The 17,500-nt window shown below is 41.7% G+C and overlaps 1 protein-coding gene across 1 annotated transcript in view; it reads left to right on the top strand.

Moving 5' to 3' along the window:
• Nucleotides 1-17,500, top strand: part of igfbp3 (insulin-like growth factor binding protein 3) — a 71,598-nt gene that overhangs the window by 4,905 nt on the left and 49,193 nt on the right. Inside the window, exons 2-3 of the mRNA XM_021604522.2 lie at nucleotides 14,268-14,548; nucleotides 17,221-17,340. Coding sequence (XP_021460197.2) covers nucleotides 14,268-14,548; nucleotides 17,221-17,340 — 401 coding nt within the window. The remainder of the gene's footprint in view (nucleotides 1-14,267; nucleotides 14,549-17,220; nucleotides 17,341-17,500) is intronic.

Genomic DNA, 17,500 nt, shown 5'->3' with positions numbered 1-17,500 from the left:
CTCTCTCTCTCTCACCCTCTCTCTCTCTCTCTCTCCCACCCTCTCTCTCTCTCTCTCTCTCTCTCTCTCTCTCTCTTTCTCTCTCTCTCTCTCTCTCTCTCTTTCTCTCTCTCTCTCTCTCTCTCTCTCTCTCTCTCTCTCACCCTCTCTCTCTCTCTCTCTCTCTCTCTCTCTCACCCTCTCTCTCTCTCTCTCTCTCTCTTTCTCTCTCTCTCTCTCTCTCTTTCTTTCAATTCAATTACATTTCAATTTAAGGGCTTTATTGGCATGGAAAACATGCGTTTTACATTGCCAAAGCAAGTGTAAACCTATGTAATGTATGTAGATAATAAACAAAAGTGAAATATACAATTAAATGCTTTCAGAGTAAACATTACACTCACAAAAGTTCCAAAAGAATAAAGACATTTCAAATGTCATATTATGTGCAAATAGTTGAAGTACAAAAGGGAAAATAAAAAAACATATATATGGGTTGTATTTACAATGGTGTTTGTTCTTCACTGGTTGCCCTTTTCTTTTGGCAATAGGTCACAAATCTTGATGCTGTGATTGCACACTGAGACATTTTGCCTGACAGTTATGGGAGTTTATCTATGTTTGATTTGTTTTCAAATTATTTTCTGGGTCTATGTAATCTGAGGGAAAAATGTGTCTCTAATATGGTCATACATTTGGCAGTAGGTTAGGAGGTGCATCTCAGTTTACACCTCATTTTGTGGGCAGTGTGCACATAGCCTGTCTTCTCTTGAGCGCCAGATTAGCCTTTCTCAATAGCAAGGCTATAATCACTGAGTCTGTACATAGTCAAAGCTTTCCTTAAATTTGGGTCAGTCAGAGTGGTCAGGTATTCTGCCACGGTGTACTATCTGGTTAGGGACAAATAGCATTCTAGTTTGCTCTTTTTTTTTGTTGATTCTTTCCAATGTGTGAAGTAATTATCTTTTTGTTGTCTCATGATTTGATTGGGTCTAATTGTGTTTCTGTCCTGGGGCTCTGTTGGGTCTCTCTCTCTCTCTCTCTCTCTCTCTCTCTCTCTCTCTCTCTCTCTCTCGCACTCTCACCACTAAGTTGTTTACCCTGCTGCCATTAGACAAACAAATTTCGTAAGATGTTTATCAGAAAAAAGTAATGGGAGAGGTTTTTGTAAATAAACATGGATGTTTTTCCAGGCATCCTTATGCAGTATTCAGACCCCTTCCACTTTTCCACATTTTGTTACTTTACAGCCTTATTCTAAAATGGATTAAATTAAACAGATCCTCATCAATCTACACACAATACCTCATAATGACAAAGCAAAAACAGTTTTTAGAAATATTTGCAACTTTATTAAAAATATAAAACATTAATACCTTATTCACTTAAGTATTCAGACCCTTTGCTATTCATTTCAAAAATTGAGCTCAGGTACATTCTGTTTCCAATGATCATCCTTAAGATGTTTCTACAACTTGATTGGAGTCCATAAATTCAATTGATTAGACATGATTTGGAAAGGCACACACCTGTCTATATAAGGTCTCACAGTTGACAGTGCATGTCTAAGAAAAAACCAACCCATGAGGTCGAAGGAATTGTCTGTAGAGCTCTGAGACAGGATTGTGTCGAGGCACAGATCTGGAGAAGGGTAGCAAAACACTTCTGCAGCATTGAAGGTCCCCAAGAATACAGTGGCATCCATCATTCTTAAATAGAATAACTTTGTAACCACCAAGACTCTTCCTAGAGCTGGCCACCCGGCCAAACTGAGCAATTGGGGGAGAAGGGCCTTGATCAGGGAGGAGACCAAGAACCCGATGGTCACTCTGACAGAGCTCCAGAGTTGCTCTGTGGAGATAGGAGAACCTTCCAGAAGGACAACCATCTCTGCGGCATCCACCAATCAGGCCTTTATGGTAGAGTGGGCAGACGGAAGCCACTCGACAATAAAAGGCACATGACAGCCCGCCACTCGACAACAAAAGGCACATGACAGCCCGTCACATAAAGACTCTCAGACCAGGAAAAACAAGATTCTGGTCTGATGAAACCAAGATTGAACTCTTTGGCCTGAATACCAAGCATCACGTCTGGAGGAAACCTGGCAACCTCCCTACAGTGAAGCATGGTGGTGGCAGCATCATGCTGTGGGGATGTTTTTCAGTGACAGGGATTGGGAGACTAGTCAGGATCAAGGGTAAGATGAATGGAGCAAAGTACAGAGAGTTCATTGATGAAAACCTGCTACAGAGCACTCAGGACCTCAGACTGAGGCGAAGGTTCAAATTCCACCAGGACAACAACCCTAGGCCAAGACAACGCAGGAGTGGCTTCGGGACAAGTCTCTGAATGTCCTTGAGTGGCCCTGCCAGAGCCCAGATTTGATCCCGATCAAACATCTTTGGAGAGACCTGAAAATAGCTGTGCAGTGACACTCCTCATCAAACCTGAGAGAGCTTGAGAGGATCTGCAGAGAAGAATGGGAGAAACTCTCAAAATACAGATGTGCTAAGATTGTAGTTTTATACCCAAGAGGACTTTAGGCTGAAAATCACTGCCAAAGATGCTTAAACAAAGTACTCAGTAAAGGGTCAGAATACTTATATAAATGTAATATTTCAGTTTTTTTTATACGTTTTCAAAATGTAAAACAAAAAATGGTTTTAACTTTGTCATTATGAGGTATTGTGTGTAGATAAATGAGGAAAAAAATAAAATGTAATACATTTTAGAATAAGGCTCTAAAGTAACAAAATATAGAAAAAGTCAAGGGGTCTGAATACTTTCCGAATGCAGTGTAGACTGGGCTCCCTCTCCCCTTGGATCCTTTCTACTCATTTCTGGTTTTTAGGAGTTGGTCGAAGTGATTTGTCTTGTTTCAAGGTGAAGGGTGATGATGGGGAAGCTTTATCTATTCTGCAGCCATTTTGTTGTTGTTTTCTAGGTTCTTGTTTACACCAATGATGACATCGTTGATGTTTAAGTTGTATGCATAATGTACCCCGTCCTGCCCCTCCCCACCCGCCCCTCCCTGCCCACACTGCCGCAAGACAATATTTGGTTCTACTTAATCCTTACAACGTGTGTGTGTGTGTGTGTGTGTGTAACTGCGTGTGTGTGTTCAAATAAGTGTATGTCTGTGGTTTTGTGTGTGTGTGTGTGTCTTTGCCAAGACCAGTTGAATGTGTTCAGCCCACTGCTGGACTCACGATTCCAGGTTCAAATCCAGTGTTGACATTCTTTCCCTGAATGCCTTCAGATGGTTATCTGCACAGGGCCTGTGTGCTAATGGCAGCCTTTTCCTTATGGGCCCTAGTCTAATGTAGTATAGGGAATAGGGTGCCATTCGGGATGCACGGGTACTGTCCAGCATAGCACACGGCCTCATGTGGCTCTGGTCAGTAATAGTGCAGTAGGCAATAGTAGTTCTGGCTGACCCTGATCATATGGTGGATAGTTCGTCCTTTTCCTATATTAGGGAGCGATGTTAAAATCCCCCTCCTCCACCTCTTCTATCTCTCCTTCTGACCCGGTCAGGTGGTCTGGGCTCTGCTCTGTCTTTAACGATTTGTCAGGAATCTTTGCCAGCTACGTGGTCTATAAATATCAGGAGCAAGCGACTAACTTCCTGTCGCTCTCGCTCTCTCTGCTCCTCCCTCGTCTGTCTGTCTGTCTGTCTGTCTGTCTGTCTGTCTGTCTGTCTCTCTCTCGCTCTCTCTCTCGCTCGCTCTGTCTCTCGCTCTCTCTCTCTCTCTCTCTCTCTCTCTCTCTCGCTCTCTCTCTGCTCTCCCCTCTCCATGGCTGTCTCTCTCTCTGTCTCTGTCTCTGTCTCTCTCTCTCTCTCTCTCTCTCTCTCTCTCTCTCTCTCTCTCGCTCTCTCTCTCTCTCTCTCTCTCTCTCTCTCTCTCTCTCTCTCTCTCTGCTCCCAATTCTCCCTGGCTGTCTCTCTCTGTCTCTGTCTCACTCTCTCTCTCTCTCTGCCTCTCTCTCTCTCTCCCTCTCTCTGTCAATCTCTCTGCTCTCTCTCTCTCTCACTCTCTCTCTCTCTCTCTCTCTCAGCTTCCCCCCCTCTCTCTCTGTCTGTCTGTCTGTCTGTCTGTCTGTCTGTCTGTCTGTCTGTCTGTCTGTCTGTCTCTCTCTCTCTCTCTGTCTGTCTCTCTCTCTGCTCCCCCTCTCCCTTGAATTCAATTCAATTCAAGGGGCTTTATTGGTATGGGAAACATGTGTTAACATTGCCAAAGCAAGTGAGGTAGCTAATATAGAAAAGTGAAATAAACAATAAATATGAACAGTAAACATTACACATACAGAAGTTTCAAAACAAAAAAGACATAACAAATGTCATATTATATATATACAGTGTTTTAACAATGTACAAATGGTTAAAGTACACAAGGGAAAATAAATAAGCAGAAATAAATTTGTTCTTAACTGGTCGCCCTTTTCTTGTGGCAACAGGTCACACATCTTGCTGCTGTGATTGCACATTGTGGTATTTCACCCAATAGATAAGGGAGTTTATCAAAATTGCATTTGTTTTCTAAATCTTTGTGGTTCTATGTAATCTGAGGGAAATATGTGTCTCTAATATGGTCATACATTTGTCAGGAGGTTAAGAAGTGCAGCTCAGTTTTCACCTTTTTATGTGGGCAGTGTGCACATAGCCTGTCTTCTCTTGAGAGCCAGGTCTGCCTACGGCAGCCTCTCTCAATAGCAAGGCTATGCACACTGAGTATGTGCATAGTCAAAACCGTCCTTAAGTTTGGGTCAGTCGCAGTGGTCAGGTATTCTGCCACTGTTTACTCTCTGTTAATGGCCAAATAGCATTCCAGGTTGTTCATTTTTTGTTGTTAATTCTTTCGAATGTGTCAAGTATTCATCTTTTTGTTTTCTCATGGTTTAGTTGGATCTAATTATTTTGCTGTCCTGGGGCTCTGTGGGGTGTGTTTGTGTTTGTGAACAGATCCCCAGGAACAGCTTGCTTAGGGGACTCTTCTCCAGGTTCATCCCTCTGTAGGTGATGGCTTTGTTATGGAAGGTTTGGGAATTGCTTCCTTTTAGGTGGTTGTAGAATTGAACAGCTCTTCTCTCTCTCTCTCTCTCTCTCTCTCGGAGTGCATGCTGGGAGTGAGTCGTCAAGCAGGAGTGATTGTGAGAACGAATGGAATTTCTTTTCACTCTATTGGGTTTTGGTATGTACATATATATATATTGATTAGTTTAGTTGTTTTATAGGGTATATTGTTTAACTATCACTAAGCACGTATAGGGGTGGTGGGATCTTTGAGGTTGGTTTTTCGCGAGGGCACAACCAGCGGGTGGGGCTGGTTGCAATGGCCACTCGCGGAAATGTAGAGTTTGAAAAACTTAGTCGGAGGCATGGAGTAAAAATTCCTGCTGCGGCTGGGTGTTCAGTGGAAGAATGTAGCTTGGCTGTGGGTGCTATCATTGGGTATGATAGCATTAAATCAGCCTCAAGGATGAATAGCGCTGTAGTGATATTCTTAGATTCAATTGAAAAGGTGAATAAGATAGTTGAGAGGGGTGTTGTGTTGCGGGAGACACAGACGCCGGTATTTCCGCTTATGAATCCTGCGAAGAAAGTTATGCTTTCTAACGTGCCACCATTTGTTAGAGATGAAGTGTTAGAGCGAGAGTTATCTCGCCATGGTCAAATCGTATCTACAATAAAGAAGGTTCTTTTTGGATGCAAATCTCCGTTGTTGAAACATGTCGTGTCTCATAGGAGACAAGTGCATATGATTTTAAAAAAGGAAGGAGATGAACTGAATTTAGCGTTTAGTTTTAAGATTGATGGATTTGATTATGTCTTTTATGCATCTACTGAATCAATGAAATGTTTTGGATGTGGAAGAGAGGGGCATTTGGTGCGTAATTGTCCCGAGAATGAACGCGCTGAGCCTGGTAGTAGCTTTAGTGCGGGTGCAACTAACGTACCACAGCGAAGGGATGAAAATACTACAGGTGTAGGGGAAGAGAGAAGGTGGGCAGATGTGGTTGGAAAAGTAGGAGAGGAAGGCATTGTGGATACGGGGGCAATTGTGGTAGATCAGAACAAAGAGGGAGGGGAAACACTAGGTGAGATTGCGACTGCCGTCGCTGAGGTGGTGCTGGAAAATGAAATTGGAGGTCAAGAGGAGATTGAAATAACGGAAAAAGAAGCGGATGTTTTCAAAATACCGAGGAGTAAAAGGAAGAATTTAAGGGGTGGTGAAGGGTCTAATTCTAAGAGAAAGGTAGAGATGGATAAATCAGGTGAAGATGAACAGGTTGTAGAGATGGGGTTTTCTTCTGGGGAGGATAGCGAGAGTGAGTCATCTGACGCGTCACAACAATATAGTGAGATAGATGGGGTGGAAGGGAGGTATGGGATCGAGAAGATACGTCAATTTCTGAAGTTGACAAAAGGGAAGAAATATATGCAGGATTACAATGTAACTGATTTTTTCCCTGAACGTGAATTGTTTATTGAATCAGCAAAGTTTCTGATGTCAAAAATTACAGGGGGAGGTTTGAAAAGCCCTGAAATTGCTAGACTCAAGAAAGTGGTCACGAGAGTAATAAGTGATGCAAATTCTAAAGAAAATGAAAGAGTTCAGTTGCAGTTTTAACTCTGTAAAGAGATGTGGTGGCTGTATCTTCCTCTGTATTTTTTTCTTATCCATGAGCAGTTTTAAGATCTCTTCTTTAAACGTAAATGGGGCAAGAGATGTTAAAAAAAGAGCCATGGTGTATGAGTTAATGAGGGGAAAGGGAAGTGACATAATTTTTCTACAAGAAACGCATAGTAATTTGGAAAATGAAGTTATGTGGCAACAGGAGTGGGGGGGGGACAGTGGTGTGTAGTCATAAAAACTCAAAAAGTGGGGGTGTGGTTATCTTGTTCTCAAAAGGGTTTTTGCCTTTGTCATATGAGGTTGAAGAGGTAGTTGAGGGGAGGTTATTAAAAGTTAGAGCAAGGTATGAAAACATCAATATGTGTCTGATAAATGTATATGCCCCAGTGGTGACAGTTGAGAGGGTATGTTTTTTAGAGACATTATCAAATACCATTGAGAAATGTAACAAAGAAGATTATTTGTTTATTGCTGGGGATTTTAACTGCACAGTTAGCGATTTAGATAGAAATCACCAAGAACCTCATATAGCCTCAAGGACGTTTTTAAAACGCCTTATTGTAACAAATGAACTGTGTGATATTTGGCGGAGTCAACATGAAGGAACAAGGCAGTACACCTGGGCGCATGTGAGAGAGAACATCATCTCTATGGCCAGGTTAGATAGGTTTTATGTTTTTGAGCATCAATCTCAGGTCTGTAAATCAAGTGTGATAACTCCAGTGGGATTTTCTGATCATTGTTTAATAACAGAGGTGGTGTTCATTAACGATGTAAAACCTAAAAGCGCATATTGGCATTTTAATATAACTTTATTGAGTGATGCTCACTTCAGGAAATGTTTCAGTATTTTTTGGGAGAGGTGGAGGGCTCAAAAGGCCAGTTTTGTATCCCTTCAACAATGGTGGGATATAGGGAAAATACAGATTCAACAATTTTGTAATCAATACACGAGGAATGTCACCAAGGATATCACCAGATCAATGAAAGCCCTAGAGATTGAAATAGTGGAACTCATGACGTTGGTTGAGACCACAGGAGATCGAGGCCATACTCAGGCCCTCAAGAGGAGAAAAGCTGCATTGGCAGATCTGCTGGGTATCAGAGCACAGGGGGCACTGGTGAGAAGTAAATTTCAGGGCATATCTGAAATGGATGCCTCATCCAAATTTTTCTTTGGTTTAGAGAAAAAGAATGGACAAAGAAAAATTATTCATTGTCTCAAATCAGCTGTTGGACAAGAGCTCACTAGCCCTAGTGAAATCAGAAAGAGGGCAGTAGAGTTCTATGCTGAGCTCTACAAGTGTGAGTACAAAGAGGACAAAACAGTGACACAGCAGTTCTTTGATGGGCTCCCAAAGGTGCCTGCAGAAGCTCAGGTTGAGCTTGAGCAACCATTGTCTTTGCAGGATTTATACACTGCATTAAATTGCATGGAAAATGGAAGGGCACCAGGCATTGATGGGCTTCCCGTTGACTTTTTTAAGTCTTTTTGGGCTATGTTGGGAGAGGATTGGTTAGAAGTAGCTAATGATAGTTTAACCGGAGGGTTACTACCAATAAGCTGCAGAAGGGCTGTCCTCACCCTACTGCCCAAAAAGGGTGACCCGAGGGAGGTGAAGAACTGGAGGCCGGTGGCTTTATTGTGTACTGATTATAAGATATTGTCAAAGGCTTTGTCCAACAGGCTGAGGGAGGTGATGGGGCAAATCATACATACGGATCAGTCCTACTGTGTTCCTGGCAGGCAGATAGGGGATAACATTTCTCTGATTCGTGATTTTTTGGACGTCTCTAGGGCTATTGGGTTGGATGCTGGTCTAATTTCAATTGATCAGGAAAAGGCATTTGACCGAGTTGAACATCAATATTTATGGCACACGTTTGAGGCGTTTGGGTTCAGCTCTGGTTTTATTGCCATGATAAAGGTGATATATGGTGACATTGAAAGTGTATTGAAAGTTAACGGTGGTTTGAGTGCTCCTTTTAAAGTGTGTAGAGGTATTAGGCAGGGATGTTCTATGTCTGGGATGTTATATGCTATTGCTATAGAGCCACTACTAAATAGCATTAGAAGTCGCATTGCAGGGGTGTGCCTTTCAGATGATATTCCTCCTATTCGTCTTTCAGCCTATGCTGATGATGTAGTTGTGTTAGTGAAAAATCAAGCGGAGGTGGATAGCTTGAGTCTAATGGTTGATCGTTTTAGGGGAATATCCTCTGCAAAGGTAAATTGGGAAAAGAGTTGTGCTTTACAGATTGGAGAATGGTCTGGAGGGATCATGGCTTTGCCAGGGGGGCTAGAATGGTGTAAGGGAGGTTTTAAGTATCTTGGAGTGTATCTAGGAGATGAGGGGACTATGGAAAAAAATTGGAGTGGGGTGGTTGAAATGGTGGAAGGGAGGATGAGGAGATGGCGTTGGTTACTATCTCGTATGTCATATAGAGGGCGCACTATTATAGTTAACAATGTGATTGCCTCTGCACTGTGGCATCGGTTGTCAGTTTTAGAACCACCATCTGGCCTTCTGGCTAAGATACAGGCAATTATTGTGGATTTCTTTTGGGATAAATATCACTGGGTTCCACAAAGTGTTTTGTATTTGTCAAAAGAGGAGGGGGGACAAGGTCTTGTACATCTTGCTAGTAGGGCTGCTGCTTTCCGGTTTCAGTTCATTCAAAGGCTGCTTTATGGACCGGAAAATGTGGTGTGGAGAGGGGTGGCAGGTCTTATATTACAGAGGGTTGGAGGATTAGGTTTAAAGAAGGCTTTATTTCTGGTTGATAGTAGCCAGATTTCTAGGGAGGGAGTACCTCCGTTTTATAGAGGCCTTCTCAGAGTGTGGAGCATAATGAAGGTGTCCAGAAGAACTTCAGCGGAGTCAGTGCATTGGCTGTTGGAGGAACCTCTGGTGTATGGGGCGAGACTGGACTGTACAACTGCAGCTGTTCCACATTTCTCCAAGATTCTGGTGAAGGGGAAAATCATCACCTTAAGACAGTTAATGGCCATGGCTGGGCCCGCCTTAATGGATGGAAGAAGGGTGGCAGAACATTTGGGGATGAGGTCGGAAAGGATTGTCGGACAAATGCTGGGGAGCTGTAGGAAGGCTCTGTCAGCGGAAGAATGGGATATGCTTAGTAGCCACAAGAAGAAGGTGCAAGATGAAGACGTCTCATTTCCAAAACTAGGGATTACACCAAATATCCCAGAGTCAGAAAGAAAGGCGTTATTGCTGGATTTGAGAGGGTTGGAGGAGGTGGGTTTGGATGAGGTGAATGGGAAGGAATTGTATAGGGGGTGTGTCAAGGTGTTGAATAAAGATAAATTGAAAAATAGAAAAGATACTCCATGGAGGGTAAAATTGGGCATTGATGACAAGGTAAAGCCAGCATGGAGAGCACTGTACAAACCACCGTTACAAAAGGGTACTGGTGATATGCAATGGAGGGTTTTACATGGCATCATTGCAGTTAATGCTTTTGTATCTGTTATTAACTCAGATGTTAGAGATGGATGTCCTTTTTGTAATATAAGAGAAACCATTTTTCACTGTTTTATGGAGTGTGAGAGGATAAAACCGCTATTGGAAATGTTGGAATCTTTGTTTAAAGCTGTAGGGGAGTTTTTCAATAACACTGTTTTTATTTTGGGGTTTCAATATAGTAAACAACAGAAAAGAAAATGTCAAATGTTAAATTTTATTTTGGGACAAGCTAAGATGTCAATTTTTCTGAGTAGGAAACATAAGATAGAAACGGGATATGGGCAGGATGTAAGATGTGTTTTTAAAGGTTTAGTGAAAGCAAGAATAAAAGTAGATTTTGAGTTCTTTTCAGCTGTAAAAGATCTCCTATTATTTGAGGAGAAGTGGGCTTACGAAGGAGCACTTTGTTTTGTAGAGGAGGGGAAATTATTTTTTGCTGCTGAAATAAGTTGAATGTATATGTTATGTATTTATTTTTGTTTAGGAATTACATTTTGTTATTTCATTTCTGAAAAGGCAGTGTGTCATTATTTATGTTAACACTTGAGTAAAAAATAAAGGTTTTATAAAAACTCAAACTCTCTCTCTCTCTCTCTCTCTCTATCTATCTATCTGTCTCTCTCTGCTCCCCTCTCTCTCTGTCTCTCTGCTCTCTCGCTCTCTCTCTCTCTGCTCCCCCTCTCTCTCTGTCTCTCTCTCTTTCTCTATGCTCCCCATTTCTCTCTGCTCCCCCTCTCTCTCAGCTTCCCCCTCTGTCTCTCTCTCTGTCTGTCTGTCTGTCTGTCTGTCTGTCTCTCTCTGTTTCTCTCTCTGCTCTCCCTCTCTCTGTTTCAATTCAATTCAGGGGGCTTTATTGGCATGGGAAATATATGTTTACATTGCCAAAGCAAGTGAAATGGATAAACAAAAGTAAAATAAACAGTAAAAAGTGAACAGTAAATATTACACTCACACAAGTTACAAAATAATAGAGACATTTCAAATGTCATATTATGTCAATATACAGTGTTGTAACGATGTGCAGCTAGTTAAAGTACAAAACGGAAAATACATATGGGTTGTATTTACAATTGTGTTTGTTCTTCACTGGTCGCCCTTTTCTTGTGGCAACAGGTCACAAATCTTGCTGCTGTGATTGCACATTGTGGTATTTCACCCAATAGATAAGGGAGTTTATCAAAATTGGATTTGTTTTCTAATTCTTTGTGGGTCTATGTAATCTGAGGGAAATATGTGTCTCTAATATGGTCATACATTTAGCAGGAGGTTAGGAAGTGCAGCTCAAATTCCACCTTTTTATGTGGGCAGTGTGCACATAGCCTGTCTTCTCTTGAGAGCCAAGTCTGTCTACAGCAGCCTCTCTCAATAGCAAGGCTATGCTCACGGAGTATGTACATAGTCAAAACCTTCCTTAAGTTTGGGTCAGTCACAGAGATCAGGTATTCTGCCACTGTTTACTCTCTGTTTAGGGCCAAATAGCAGGTTTGGGAATTGCTTCCTTTTAGGTGGTTGTAGAATTGAACAGCTCTTCTCTCTCTCTGTCTCTGTCTCTGTCTCTGTCTCTCTTTCTCTCTCTCTCTCTCTCTCTCTCTCTCTCTCTCTCTCTCTCTCTCTCTCTCTCTCTCTCTCTCTCTCTCTCTCTCTCTCTCTCTCTCTCTCTCTCTCTCTCTCTCTCTCTCTCTCTCTCTCTCTCTCTCTCTCTCTCTCTCTCTCTCTCTCTCTCTCTCTCTCTCTCAATTCAATTCTATTGACTTTATTGACATGGCAAGTTCATTATCACTTACATTGTCAAAGTATACATATCGAAAAAATATATATATATATTTTTAGATATAATATATATTTATATGTAAATAAATGGTGGGACCAACAGCAATAATAATAGTAGTAGTGGACATGGGATTACCATTAACAACAACTACATCAACAATATTAATGAGAACAACAATACATTAAAGCAATGGTAGTAGACCAGTGTCAACATGACTGAGAAGACACATGACCTGGTAGTAGACCAGTGTCAACATGACTGAGAAGACACATGACCTGGTAGTAGACCAGTGTCAACATGACTGAGAAGACACATGACCTGGTAGTAGACCAGTGTCAACATGACTGAGAAGACACATGACCTGGTAGTAGACCAGTGTCAACATGACTGAAAATACACATGACCTGGTAGTAGACCAGTGTCAACATGACTGAGAAGACACATGACCTGGTAGTAGACCAGTGTCAACATGACTGAAAAGACACATGACCTGGTAGTAGACCACCAGTCTCAACATGACTGAAAATACACATGACCTGGTAGTAGACCAGTGTCAACATGACTGAGAAGACACATGACCTGGTAGTAGACCAGTGTCAACATGACTGAGAAGACACATGACCTGGTAGTAGACCAGTGTCAACATGACTGAGAAGACATATGACCTGGTAGTAGACCAGTGTCAACATGACTGAGAAGACACATGACCTGGTAGTAGACCAGTGTCAACATGACTGAGAAGACACATGACCTGGTAGTAGACCAGTGTCAACATGACTGAGAAGACACATGACGTGGTATGAAAGACACACCAAAACAAGATGGGAAATATTATCGACAGGGACTTTTCACTGGCTGTCCCTCAGGTTGTGGCAGGAGGACACATATTTGGCTGCCAAAACTGCACATTTTGGCTTTTCACACAATAAATATTATATTTTTTTCTTCATCTTTTATAGTTTCAAATTCTTTGTATTGAATAATAATTTTGGGAAATAAATATTCTCTTAGGTCTGAGTATTTGTCACAGTGTTATAGGAAATGCTGCTCTATCTCTACCTCTCCCCTGGAGCAGAGTGAGTACAGCCTGTTCTCTCCGGCTAGCCAGGTTTGTCTGTGACGACCGGTCTCTTTAGCCAGACTGTGCTCACTGAGTCTGTACCTAGTCAATGTTTTATTCAGTTTTCTATCAGTCACAGTGGTCAGATAGTCTGCCACCATGTACTGTCTGTTTAGAGCCAAATAGCATTGAAGTTTACTTTGATTTTTTGTGGTGTCTTTCCAATAGGTGATATATTTTTCTTTTTGTTTTGTGATGATTTGGTTGGGCCAGATTTTCTGAGTGCGGTCCTGAGGCTAGCATCTGTATTTATGTGTACTTTAACCATTTGTACATTGTTACAACACTGTATATATACAATCTCTCTCTATATACAGTGTTGTAACAATGTACAAATGGTTAAAGTACACATAAATAAATACACATAAATACACAAAGTACACATAAGCATAAATATGGGTTTTATTTACAATGGTGTTGGTTCTTCACTGGTTGCCCTTTTCTTGTGGCAACAGGTCACACATTATGCTGCTGTGATGGCACACTGTGTAATTTCACCCAGTAGATATCAAAATTGGATTTGTTTTCAAATTCTTTGTGGATCTGTGTAATCTGGGGGAAGTATGTCTCTCGAATATGGTCATACATTGGGCAGGAGGTTAGGAAGTGCAGCTCAGTTTCCACCTCATTTTGTGGGCAGTGTGCACATAGCCTGTCTTCTCTTGAGAGCCATGTCTGCCTACGGCGGCCTTTCTCAATAGCAAGGCTATCTCTCTCTGTCTCTCTCTGCCCTCTCTCTCTCTGATCCCCCTCTCTCTCTGTCTGTCTCTTTCTCTTTCCCCCCCCCCTCTCTCTCTCTGCTCCCTTCTCTCTCTGTCTGTCTCCCTCTCTGCTCCCCCTCTCTCTCTGTCTCTCTCTGCTCTCTCTCTGCTCCCCCTCTCTCTCTGTGTCTCTCTCTCTGCTCCCCCCCCCTCTCTCTCTCCCTCTCTCTCTCTCTCTCTCTGTCTCTCTCTCTGTCTCAATTTCTCTCTCTGTCTCAGTCTCGGGACCTAGAACAGCTTGTGAGGCACTGGTCTCAGTCTCATTCTCAGGTCATTATAGTGTTTAGACTATTTCAGACTCGCAAACTCTGGAACTCTGACAGCATCCAAACACACCATCATCTTGGTAAAGATGTTCCTGAAGCTAACTTAATGGTGTTTCATCTCCTTGCCAATGCATAGACCATCCTCTATGACAATCTAACAACACACACTCATCCTCAAACTTTTTGGACTTCATTTGAAAACGTTTCTAAACCATGACATCACTTCCTGTTGCTTTGACAGAGAACACAAGCGGGGAGCATTCCGGGGCAGGGGATGAACGGCGTGCCAACGGCACCGTGACGACGACCAAGATGGTGGCAGGGGGCGCGGTAGGTGTGGAAGGCGGAGGTGGTGGACATCGGGGGGCGATAGAGGCCAAACCGCCGCTGCACACCAAGCTAGACGTGATCAAGAAGGAGCAGAATAAGAAGAGCCAGAGCTACAAGGTGGAGTCAGTGTCTGGGGGAGTCAACTCCGACATGCACAACTTCTCCCTGGATAACAAGAGGGAGACCGAGTATGTAAGTAATGACTATTTCATGCACCGTGGATAAAGACACTTAATACCTACCACCACCTACAGTGGGGCAAAAAAGTATTTAGTCAGACACCAATTGTGCAAGTTCTCCCACTTAAGAAGATCAGAGAGGCCTGTAATTTTCATCATAGGTACACTTCAACTATGACAAACAAAATGAGAAAAAAAATATCCAGAAAATCACATTGTAGGATTTTTAATGAATTTATTTGCAAATTATGGTGGAAAATAAGTATTTGGTAAATAACAAAAGTTTATCTCAATACTTTGTTATATACATTTTGTTGGCAATGACAGAGGTCAAATGTTTTCTGTAAGTCTTCACAAGGTTTTCACACACTGTTGCTGGTATTTTGGCCCATTCCTCCATGCAGACTTTTTGGTAAAAACTCAACTCGTCGTGTTTGGAGGACAAAGAATGCTGAGTTGCATCCAAAGAACACCATACCTACTGTGAAGCATGGGGGTGGAAACATCATGCTTTGGGGCTGTTTTTCTGCAAAGGGACCAGGACGACTGATCCGTGTAAAGGAAAGAATGAATGGGGCCATGTATCGTGAGATTTTGAGTGAAAATCTCCTTCCATCAGCAAGGGCATTGAAGATGAAACGTGGCTGGGTCTTTCAGCATGACAATGATCCCAAATACACCGCCCGGGCAACAAAGGAGTGGCTTCGTAAGAATCATTTCAAGGTCCTGGAGTGGCCTAGCCAGTCTCCAGATCTCAACCTCATAGAAAATCTTTGGAGGGAGTTGAAAGTCCGTGTTGCCCAGCAACAGCCCCAAAACATCACTGCTCTAGATGAGATCTGCATGGAGGAATAGGCCAAAATACCAGCAACAGTGTGTGAAAACCTTGTGAAGACTTACAGAAAACATTTGACCTCTGTCATTGCCAACAAAGGGTATATAACAAAGTATTGAGATAAACTTTTGTTATTGACCAAATACTTATTTTCCACCATAATTTGCAAATAAATTCATTAAAAATCCTACAATGTGATTTTCTGGATTTTTTAAATTGATTTTGTTTGTCATAGTTGAAGTGTACCTATGATGAAAATTACAGGCCTCTCTCATATTTCTAAGTGGGAGAACTTGCACAATTGGTGGCTGACTAAATCATTTTTTTGCTCCACTGTATCTCTCATAATACTGTACAAACGACCATACCAAACACAGGCACACACGCACACAGTCATATTACAGTGTTATTACAGTGTTATTACAGGGTTAGTACAGGGTTAGTACAGGGTTCGTACAGTGTTATTACAGGGTTATTACAGGGTTATTACAGGGTTATTACAGGGTTAGTACAGGGTTAGTACAGTGTTATTACAGGGTTATTACATGGTTATTACAGTGTTATTACAGTGTTAGTACGGTGTTAGTACGGTGTTAGTACAGTGTTAGTACAGTGTTAGTACGGTGTTAGTACGGTGTTAGTACGGTGTTAGTACGGTGTTAGTACGGTGTTAGTACAGTGTTAGTACAGTGTTAGTACAGTGTTAGTACAGTGTTAGTACAGTGTTAGTACAGTGTTAGTACAGTGTTAGTACAGTGTTAGTACAGTGTTAGTACAGGGTTAGTACAGGGTTTGTACAGGGTTTGTACAGGGTTATTACAGGGTTAGTACACTGTTATTACAGTGTTAGTACAGGGTTATTACAGGGTTAGTACAGTGTTATTACAGGGTTAGTACAGTGTTATTACAGTTTTATTACAGGGTTAGTACAGTGTATTACAGTTCTATTACAGGGTTAGTACAGTGTTAGTACAGTGTTAGTACAGTGTTAGTACAGGGTTAGTACAGGGTTAGTACAGGGTTAGCACAGGGTTAGTACAGGGTTAGCACAGGGTTATTACAGTGTTATTACATGGTTATTACAGGGTTAGTACAGTGTTATTACAGGGTTAGTACAGGGTTAGTACAGCGTTATTATAGGGTTAGTACATTGTTATTAAAGTGTTATTACAGGGTTAGTACAGTGTTATTACAGGGTTAGTACAGTGTTATTACAGGGTTATTACAGGGTTAGTACAGTGTTATTACAGGGTTATTACAGGGTTAGTACATTGTTATTACAGTGTTATTACAGGGTAAGTACATTGTTATTACAGTGTTAGTACAGGGTTTGTACAGGGTTATTACAGGGTTAGTACACGGTTATTACAGTGTTAGTACAGTGTTATTACAGGGTTAGTACAGTGTTATTACAGGGTTATTACAGGGTTAGTACAGTGTTATTACAGTTTTATTACAGGGTTAGTACAGTGTTATTACAGGGTTAGTACAGTGTTATTACAGTGTTATTACTTTGTTAGTACAGCGTTAGTACAGTGTTAGTATAGGTTATTACAGGGTTAGTACAGTGTTATAACAGTGTTATTACAGGGTTACAGTGTTATTAAAGTGTTATTACTTTGTTAGTACAGTGTTAGTACAGGGTTAGTACAGGGTTATTACAGTGTTATTACACTGTTATTACAGGGTTAGTACAGTGCTATTACAGTGTTATTACTTTGTTAGTACAGTGTTAGTACAGGGTTTGTACAGGGTTATTACAGGGTTAGTACAGTGTTATAACAGTGTTATACAGGGTTAGTACAGTGGTTAGTAATGTTTTATTGAGGTGTTGTGTGCTGTGTGTGCAGGGCCCATGCAGGAGAGAGATGGAAAGCATCCTGAACAGTCTTAAAATCTCCAATGTGCTCAACCCCAGAGGCTTCCGTATCCCCAACTGTGACAAAAAGGGCTTCTACAAGAAAAAACAAGTGAGAACACGCGCACACCAAACAAACCCCATTTCTTGTTCATAGTGAGTCAGCAGGGTGCATTTATCTGTAACGTTAGCTGTAATACCAGGTTATTATTGATGTTGATAATGTTGTTGATGTTGCTGCTGTCAAGGCAACGTCAAAGAAGGCCGTGGGG

The sequence above is a fragment of the Oncorhynchus mykiss genome, chromosome 5, assembly GCF_013265735.2.
Source record: "Oncorhynchus mykiss isolate Arlee chromosome 5, USDA_OmykA_1.1, whole genome shotgun sequence".
Lineage (NCBI taxonomy): Eukaryota > Metazoa > Chordata > Actinopteri > Salmoniformes > Salmonidae > Oncorhynchus > Oncorhynchus mykiss.
Note: the sequence above shows the minus strand (reverse complement) of the source record. Positions and strands in the feature narration are given on the sequence as shown.